Source organism: Tenrec ecaudatus, chromosome X (assembly GCF_050624435.1).
Source record: "Tenrec ecaudatus isolate mTenEca1 chromosome X, mTenEca1.hap1, whole genome shotgun sequence".
Lineage (NCBI taxonomy): Eukaryota > Metazoa > Chordata > Mammalia > Afrosoricida > Tenrecidae > Tenrec > Tenrec ecaudatus.
In genome coordinates, this window is record NC_134548.1 from 149,747,848 (window position 1) to 149,758,203 (window position 10,356).

The window sequence follows — 10,356 nt, forward strand, 5'->3', positions numbered from 1 at the left end:
TTAACTCTCCTCTCCTCTTCTGCCTCATAAAGACACGTAAGCAACCTATGACTCAAACAGCTCACTGCCATCGAGTGGATTCTGACTCATGGTAATCCTATAGGGCAGGTTAGAACTGCCCCTGTGAGTTTCCAAGACTGTAACTCTTTAACCGGAGTAGAAAGCCCCGTCTTTCTCATGAGGAGCAGTTGGTGGTTTTGAACTGCGGACCGTGCAGGCCACAAGTCCACAAAGTAGAAATCAAGGCTTCCTCCCCACAGCCACTTGAGTGCTTTTGGAAGTGGAGGATCCCGCCCCACTTGAGCCTTGCTTGAGTGCCTCTCATGACAGACCCTGGGCTGGAAGCACCAGGAAGCCTTGCCCAGATTCCTGACACACAGAAGCTCCGAGATACTGCATGTTTGTTGGGCAGGGGAAGCTGCTATGCAGTAATAGATAACTAAGACAGAAGGTCTCATAATGTATAACCAATGGAAGTGCATTCGCTGAGATATGCCCTCATTTGTTTTCTTCTGAAAAAGTTGTAGAAAACCATAAGACTGAAAGCCTCTCTCATTTTCTTTTCCTTTGGGATAAACGACTATAATTGCAACTTAAACAGGAAACTGTAGAGATCAATCACAGGGAGTAACACTAATTACAACTAAAGGTTGTTTATGTGAAAGTTAGCCTTCCTTGATAACACGTCTTTCGGAACCATGGTGTATGTGCATGCATACATGTACGTGGGAATAGCACTCTGCTCAGTTGACTCCTTGACCAGGCTTTCAGGTTTTGTTTGTTTGAGTAAAACTTTTATTTATACATTGTTATTTATTTTTTATTGTAGATTCGGAAGCGGGGGTACATTTTGGATCATCAAGTTCATATTCAGTTTAAGTTACAAATCAACATCTCCCAAGAGTTTGCCCTTCACCCTAGCCTTTATTTACTCTTCTCCTCCCTGGGAGCCACTAGCATCCGTTATACCAACAGTCACACCCATCTTCTGTCTAGTCGGCCACTTTCTCTTCCCTCCCTCGCCCTACCACCCTGGGCAGTCTTCAAAGTCTGCTCCTTTTGAGATAAGTGTCTTTCCCTTGGTTCTGCATGGATTTTTCACCTATAATAGGGATCTCTTCATATTTGTCCTTCTGTGATCGAGTTGTTTCACTCAGCATGATGCTCTCCAGGTCCATCCAGGTCATGAAGGGGTTTCATGTTGTCATGGCTATCCTTTAGGGATCCTTAGTGTTCCAGTGTGCGTCTGTTTCTTTATCCATTCTTCTCCTGGTGGGCATGTACACTCATTCCATCTTCTTGCTATTGTGAACAGTGCTGCACTGACAGGCTGTCATATTTGAAGATGGAATGGAGGAGTGGGACTACTGACTGGCATCTCCAAAATAAATTCAGAGCTACAATAAAGGACAAAGGACTCGACATTTTATTTTTTATTTTTCAGGACTGCTTTTTACCATCTACATATACGTCATACCATATATATATATATATATATTTTCTACTATTTTCAGGTCAGAAGAAGAAAAATGTAAATGCTACTTTGAGTCTACTTTTATAGGTGAGAACACTCATTCAAGCTTGAATTTTAAGATATGTGTCAAACAATTATCCTAACAAATGATTGCCAACATTTTTTACTTCCATTGACACTGAAAGAAAAGTGAAAATGCTCGTTTCTTTTGACAGCAATGAAGCATTTATTTTCATTGCGGTTAGGATTTTTAGATATCCTGCCACCTTAAAAATCAAATGAACATGACCATAATTAAGGAGAAAAACACTCTTTGGGCATGGCATCTCAAGAGGCAAAAATATTTCATGAAATCAAAATGCAGAGGTTCCCTTTTTCCCCCTAAGGTGTTTTAATCTTCCTTTATTTACTTATTTATGTTTTTTTTTCTTCCCATCTTTAAAGTGGCTCCTATCCTTATATCCTCCCAAGCTCATTCTGGGTACCAGTTAACTAGTTGAGCCCCTACTGAATACCATCACCAAGGATTCTGGAAGAGAAAGCAAAACAGTCACACACACACAAAAAAACAAGGAGCAGGCAGCCCCCTCCCTTAACAAGAATACAATAAGCTTAGATTCTCAACCTGTGGGCCGCAACCCCTTTGGGGGGGTGACCTCCCCATAACCATAAAGTTTTTTCATTGCTACTTCATAACTGTAATTTTGTGACTGTTATGAATTGGGCAACCCTTGTAAAAAGGTCACTGGACCCCAAAGGGGTCACGACCCATAGGTTGAGAACCACTGCTCTAGCGCTCTAAATGGTGTCTTCTTTGGATTTGAATTCTTTCTCATATGTATTCAGTCAGGCAGATCAGGGCTTAGCTCTAGTGTTTATGTTCTCTGGGAAGCCCTTCCCCTATTCTCCAGTAGGGTGAAATGAAGTCCCATTGGTCTTCGTTCACAGTGGTCCTCATTTTCAACTCTTCTTATCCTTCAAATCTTGGCCCCATTTTCTTCCTGTCTCTCATATCGTGTAGGTTACAGCAAAGTCTTCTCAGCCTTCTCCTTCAACCCGGTGCATGTCTCTACCCTGTTCCGGTGCTCATGCTCGCAGAAACGGTTCCTTTTCCTTTTCTCTGATTGGTCAAATCCTCCTCTTGATCTTCCAACCTGGACAGGTAGCTTCCTCAAGAGCCTGTTGTTAGGTACCTTCAAGTTGGTTCTAACTCATAGCGACCCAAATACCACAGCTCAAAGCACTACCTGGTCCTATACTATCCTCATGTTTGCTGCTACACTTGGAATCATTGTTGGACCCACTGGGTCAATCCATCTCATTTAGAATCTCTCTCTCTCTCTCTCTCACTCACTTTCTTTTCGGGGTTTTCCTCTTTGCTGTTGACCCCCTGCTTTACCATGCATGATGGCATGATGGCCTTCTCCAGGGACTGACCCTTTCTGAGACATGTGCAAAGTCTGAGAGATGAAGTCTTTCTGTTCTCACGTCTAAGGAACATTCTGGCTGCACTTTTGACAAGACAATTTTATTTGTTCTTCTTCAAGACAATTTTATTTGTTCTTCACAGTAAATTTAATATCCTTCACAAACCCCAGAATTCAAAGGCACCATTCAATCACAACAAACACACAAACAAACCCCCCTCCCTCAACAAACAAACACCCATTGTATTTGCTCTTACATTTAACCACCTTGTTGTCATTGTCAGGTGCCATGGGGTTGCCTTTGTCTCAGAGCAACCCCATGTGCCAGAATAGAATTGTCTTAGCCTACGGCTGGGGGTTTCCTGGCTGTAATCTTTATGGGCAAGAGTTCTGGTGGTACAATGGTTAAAACAGTAACTAAAAGGTCAGTGATTCATATCCAACAGCCTTCCTGTAGGAGGAAAGATCTGCTGATCTGCTTCATTACATATTACCGTCTAGGAAACCTTATGGGCCAATTCTCTACTGTCCTATAGGGGCTTCTCTAATCAACTCAAGAGCACACAGACCACTATGTTTTCTCTCATGGAGCCCCTGGGTGGTTTGGAACCACCAACATTTTGATGGGCAGCTGAGCTCTGCACCACTGTGTCACCAGGGGTCTCCCCCCCGACCCATGACCCATTGTATCTGATTACCCTCCCATCAGTTTCCCTGGTGGCCTAAGCCCAGGTCTCTGTCTTTGCCCAGGCCTGTTCTCTGTGCTGAAATAGGCCCTAGCTTCCTGGACTTCTTTACTGGTCTTCTCCTCCCACGAGACTATGTTAGTCTCGTCCACCATTGCGTCCTCAACGCGGAACATAGTGCCTGAAGCAAAGGACATGTTCAAAGAAATGTTTCATGGATGGAAATACCATTTTCAAGAATTATCACCTGATTAGAAGGGGCAGGAGATTTTAAACAAATTGCCATGTTTCTCCAACTACCATGCCTAACTTTCTAGTGTGTTATCCTCTTGGGAAGCACTTTGCCTACATTGTCATGTGTAAATGTGTTCAAGTGTCCTGCCTCTTCATAGGTCTGCGGCCTATGGCAGGTTGCTTAATCACCCCGTTCCTCAGGTTGCTTCTTTTTTCCCCTTTTAATCACGTTATTGGGGGCTCTTACAAATCCTATAAACAATCCATCATTCAATGGTATTAAGTACATTTGTACCTATGTTGCCATCAACTTTAAGAAAACACTGTCTTTGTACTTTAATCCTGGTATCAGCTCCACTTTCTTCTCCTCCATCCCCCACCCTCCCACCCTCATGAATCCTTGATCAATTACCATATATACTCATGTATAAGCTGAGTTTTTCAGCAATTTTTGAATGCAGTTTTTGTGGTAAAATTAGGTGCTCAGCTGAGATTCAGGTTGGCTTATACTTGTTATATATGGTATAGATTATTGTTCTTTCGTGTCTTACACTGTATGTTGTCTCCCTTTACCCACCTTTCTGTTATTTGTCCCCTTGGGAGGTGTTATATATCCAAATTTGTGATGGGTTGCTTCTCTTGAAAATGGGTGTAAGATGAATACTTCTCTCATAGGGTAGGACTCTTAACTTGTAGGGACCCTATAGGACAGGGTAGAATTACCCCTGTGGGTCGGAGGTGAGCATCGAGCAACTCACTCTGTTAGCGCACCCAGTGGTGTCACCTGGGAAGGTTCTCTCTGGTCATAGTGAATTTTTTTTGCAAAAGCAGTTTCACTCAAACCTTGTTCGTTTTTTTCTTCTTTTTTTGTGATAGCTGATTTAAGAGAGCAGGGTGCAGATGTGACATTTTGTTTCCTGCTCGGGAAGATTTCCACAGAAACAGTTGTGATGTTGAACACAGCTTACAAAGGACAGCACTATGAGGAAAAACTCAAGCGTATAAGTGATTTTCTCATTTCAAAAGGGGTGAAATGTCGATTGATGACAAACTTCATTCTGGACTTCCATCAGCTTCCTGAATGGATGAAAATGTTGACTTATATGGAGTTTGTCCCATCAGGTCAGACTGTTAATCAAGCTATTTAGTGGCCCTTAAAAGATTGCATAACAGTGTGCGACAAAAGAGGCCTGATTTGTGGCAGACAGGGGACTGGTTTTGCCACTATGACAATGCACCTGCTCACGCAGCCATCTCAGCACACCAGCTTTGGGCAAAAAAAACAGCATACCTCTCCTGCCCCATGCACTTTCCTCACCTCAACTCACTCTGTGTGACTTCTTTTTGTTTCTGCAAATGCAGAGGGACATGAAAGCACAGTGATTTGATGACATAGAAGAGGTAAAGGAAAAAATGAAGGAGGTGCTGTCAGTCATCCAAACAGATAAGTTTGAAAAATGTTTCCAAGAATGGAATAGCAGATTTGACAAATGTAGTAAGTGTCGTGGAGAGAACTTTGAAAGTGATAAGATTGTTTTGTAAAAAAAAATATTTTTAAACACATAGTGCAAAAAAAATCCATTTTGGGGGCCCTGCCCCCAGGTATAAGACTCAAGTGCTTGGTCTCAAGAAACTTACCATCCCATTGATGGGATGTGACTGAGTGACTCTGAGAACCTTTGGTGGTTTATCAATCAACCTTGTGCCTTCACTGATTAAACTGCCGTAGATCAAACCCAGAAAGCATGTCAATTCATGACTCATTTGAATGGTGCAGCGTATAAGTGGAATGGGGGTCTAGAAGGAGATATTCTAATGGTGGAGGCTTCCTTGGAGAACCTTAATGGCGAGGAATCATACTAGAAAGATCTTTTGTGTTGGTAAAGCATGAGAACATGATCTGGCCTAGAGCAAAAATTATAGATGTGCTTCTGAAAGAATACTGCCCAAATGATAGTATGGTGCCTGAGACATTTTATTTATTAGAAAAGATAAAAAAAATACAAAGGAAGCTTCATTTGCTTAGTCATCGCCAAATTAGCCCTTTCTATATGAGTAAGAGGGCCACATAAACATTGCATCTGATATTAGTAAATACTACATCAATTATAGAAACAACATCGTCAGGCCACCCTGCACTTGGGCATTACATGGAGTCAATCAGGTCATCTGACTGAAGGGACCAGTCTTCAGATAGATCATTTACAAAGTAAGGTGATTGCTCAGGATCGGATGGAGTCTCTGCTTGGACAGCCTGGTCCCCTTCCTCTTCACCACAGACCCAAGGTGGACAGTCACAGGCAGGTCTCTCATTAGAAGGTGACAGTTCAAACACATTATAGGGTGTCTTATCATCTTTGTCTGGGGTCGCACACCCACGGGCTCTGCTCACATACCAGGGTTTAGTGAGCCACGGCGAATTCTGGGGAGCCACACAGGACACTGGGACCACATATCTAGCAGATGTGCCCTTTGAAGCATAATGCATCTCAGAGCTGTACACGACCATGTCCTGAGAGATAACCTTGACTCTGATGCCACATTCAGTTACACGGTAGACGAACTGGTAGAGGTGTGGCTCAACATGATTGGCAGGACAGCCCTGGCCCAGATATAACTCGCTGTAGTGCACATACACCCCACTATTTAGCATGTAGGGCTGTACGGTGACCATGAACCATTCTATGGAACACAGCACAGTCACTGGGTTTTGGCCGTAGCAGGATGCGATCACAGAGGTGAGGAGGACCAGCCTTGCGACGGACTCGAAGACTTTCGTCATGGCTGAGCAGGTGAGGACTCGCCGGAAACAGGAAGCCGTTCAGTGAGGATTTCTAGTGCACACAGAAACACAAGAGACAAAGCAGTTTATTTCCCAGCCTAAGGTCAAACAGGTTCTTTCTATCTATCTATCTATCTATCTATCTATCTATCTATCTATCTATCTATCTATCTATCTATTCTGTCTATATTAGTGCAAAGAGTTGTTTCTAAAGTAGTAACAGGCGGCATACATGCTCTTTTAAAAAATCATTTTATTGGGGGCTCCTATATCTCTTATCACAATCCATCCATTGTATCAGGCATATTTGTACATCTGTTGCCCTCATCATTCTCAAAACATTTGCTTTCTACTTGAGCCCTTGGTATCAGCTCCTTTTTTCCCTCCCTCCCCGTCCCCCCTGCTCACAAACCCTTGATAATTTATAAATTATTATTTTGTCATATCTCACACTGTCCGACGTCTCCCTTCACTTGCTTTACTATTGTCCGCCCCATCCCCGCAGGGCAGGGGTTATATGTAGATCCTTTTGATTGGTTCCCCCTTCTTGTTTTCAGAATCGAAACATAGTGTCATTGTTGGAACACAATGTTTAGGAAGTACTAGAATTTTCTTTTAATTAACTGAATTCCTTTCTTCAAGTTGTTCAAGCATTCTCACAATCCTTTTTTCAACCACTTCACCACCATTAACATAAACCCAATGCCCTTTGAGGAGCACTGGCAGCATGGTGGGTTACACCCTGGGCTGCTCCAAGGGAGAAGGAAGAGGTTTGCTGCTCCATTCATCTTGGAAACCCACAGGGGTAGTCCTACTTTGTTCTAAAGTATCCCAATGGGTCAGAACCGACTTGATGGCAGTGAGATGAAGTTCAACGTCCCCTAAGCAAAAATTCCCTCTTTCCGTTTCTTTCCCACCCATTGTAACCACTCATCACTCTTGCTTTCTTGATATTTGCTTATTTCATACAAGTGAGACTACATGATACTTGTCTTCTTGTGCTGCATGTTTTTTGCCCAACATGTTTTCAAGGTTCATCAGGACTTCATTTTGCTTTATGGCTGAATAATATTCCAGTGTGTACATATACCACATTCATCTGTTGAGGGAAATGAGGGCTTCTGTGTGGGTGTAAGATACACCTTTCTGACCTGCTGAATGAGAGTCAACACTACATATGAGGTGGTAGCCCTTTGAGAACAAAGAGGACACACAGTTGGGGGTGGGGGGCAAACAGAAACTAGAGTTTCATTCCAGTTGGCCACATTTCTCTCCTTAAAGTGACCCAGGTCCTCACAAACATCCAAAGGATGCCTTTTAGCTCCCAAGGAGTGGCAGGCACGGCCCTGGGGAGAAGAAAGAGCAGCACTAAGAAAAGGGTTTAGAAAACCAGGTCAGAAGATGACAAAAGAAGGAAGAGTCACAGCATCGAACATGCCCAATGCAGCTTGCATTTTAAAGGTGGAAAACGCAGTCAATGGAGCAGTGCTCAACACTGAGGAGGAAGTGTATGTGCAAAAGCATGTGAATTCACCCTAGTGCCCTGCTGAGTTAGGTAACCCGTGCCTACATTAATTCATGCTCTAATATTTATTAAGTGACTAAGGTGGCACGGAGTCCTGGTGGTGTACTAGTTAAGTGCTCCTCAGCTAACTGAAAGGTTAGTAGTTCGAACCCATCCGCTGCTCTGTGGGAGAAAGATGCAGCAGTCTGCTTCTGTAAAGACTGGCAGTCTTGAAAACCCTATGGGGATAGTTCTACTCTTTCCTGTAGGCTCACTCAAACACAAACCCCAATGCATTCCTATCAAGTCAATGCTGACTCATAGCTACCCTGCAGGATGGAGTAGAACTGCCCCTGTGGGTTACCAAGACTAACTCTTTATGGGAGTAGAAAGCCTCGCAGACCTGTAGTTAGCAGCTCAGTAAGTAACCATGATGCTACCAAGGCTCCTCAAAGGGTCACTAGGAGTCAGGACTGACCCAATAGCAATGAGTTTGGTTTGTGAAAAAGTGGTGCAAATGGTTAAACACTTGGCTATTAACAAAAGGTTGGTGGTTAGAATCGACCTAGAGGTGCCTTGGAAGAAAGGCCTGGTGGTCTCCTCGAAAACTCTATGGAGCAGTCCACACATGGAGTCACCATCGTGAGTCAGAATGGACAACACTTGGCTTGAGTTTTTGGCACCATGTGCACAAAACCATTCAAGACATTGCTTTCCTTCTCGTGACCCCATCTGCAAACAGGATGTTATGAACCATGGTATGGGGGCCCACTGGGAAAGCACACTGGTCTGGACAAAGCACTTTGTCTCTAAGTCCAGTCTTCCACCTGACTGGTGCAGATGGGGCTCCCACAATCTCTCACTCTCTCACGAATGACTCCCCATTCTCTCAGGGGGTATTGAGGTATAAAGAGAAACCCAAGGGTGACTTCCTGGCTTCTTCCTTTCAAACGCTTTGTTCTTTTGGAAATATATTTCTTAAGACTGCGTTTGTTTCCCACTAAGCAAAAAATGGAAACATTAGCCACAAACACAATCACCCATTTGCCTCCTATGCGCACGCATGCGCATGTGCGTGCGCGCGCGCACGCACACACACACACACACACACACACACACAACCAACACATTCTGATGCCAGTGATCCCAGATAATGATCCAACACTTAAGTAAACTTGCTCCAGAGAGGCTCCCTTTAGAAGTTGAAATAATGATTCCACCACGATTACACTCTTTTCTCAGTCTAAAGGCAGCCTTTCTTCAACAGACTTTTGTTCTTGTCAAGTCAGACCTCCTGATTCCTGGCAACCTCACGCACCACAGAAAGAAACTGCACACGGTCCTATGCCAACCTCATGACCAGTCGCAAGTGGGGCAGTTGAGATCCCTAGAGTTTGCATTGACCGATTAAAAAAATTCGATCACCAGGTCTTTCTTCCTACTCCTTCTTAGTCTGAAAGTTCTGCCAAGATGCAATGGCTGGGAATTACATCCAGGTCTCTTGCACGCAGGGAGCCCTAGTGGCCTATTGGTTAAGTGCTCAGCTACATACCCTAAGATCTGGCGTTCAACCTCGCTAATTCCTGATGGAAGGTGAGAATTCTACCACTGAACTAACAATGCCCTTGGCCAACGCGTGTCACCCTTTGACTCTGTGGCCGAACTGACTCATAGTGATCATAGAGGGCAGAGTAGAACTGCCCCAGAGTTTCTAAGGCTGACATCTTTCCATCTTTCTCCCCTGGATTGGCTAGTGGGTTCCAACTCATTAGCAGTTGAACGCTCATCCACGGCGCCGCCAGGGCTTCTTTCAACATGTTGTTCGATTTAATTGTATGATAAGTGACGTGTATGACAATAACACTGCTAGAAACCACAACAGGCCCGATGTCGAACAGAAGGAAGCACTGCACTGCACGGTGCTGCACCAGGCTCCCATGCCTGCGGGGGTACCTACAGGCACACTATTCCTTTCTTCTCCCCCCTCTCTTTCCTCCTTTCTTTCCTAAGATCCTTTAGCATCATTTCACTAAAGCAGCTAATCATCCAGTCAATGATGACTCATCGTGACCCTATAGGACAGGGTAGAACTGCCCCGGTGGGTTCCCAAGGCTGGGAAGAGTCCTTTTTCTCCCATGGAGCACTGCTGGGTTTGCACTGCTGACCTTGTGGTTCGCAGCCCAACGAGCATCCACTACATCACCAGGCCTCACAGCCTAGGCCGATTTGACCCGAATGAACACCTTCCC

At 44.2% G+C, this 10,356-nt stretch overlaps 1 protein-coding gene across 1 annotated transcript; it reads right to left on the minus strand.

The window, feature by feature from the left end:
• Positions 1–5,843: 5,843 nt before the first annotated feature.
• Positions 5,844–6,615, minus strand: PLAC1 (placenta enriched 1). Its single transcript, XM_075539288.1, has one exon. The coding sequence runs from the start codon at positions 6,601–6,603 to the stop codon at positions 5,968–5,970; it is 636 nt and encodes a 211-aa protein (XP_075395403.1). The 5' UTR covers positions 6,604–6,615; the 3' UTR covers positions 5,844–5,967.
• Positions 6,616–10,356: the final 3,741 nt, after the last annotated feature.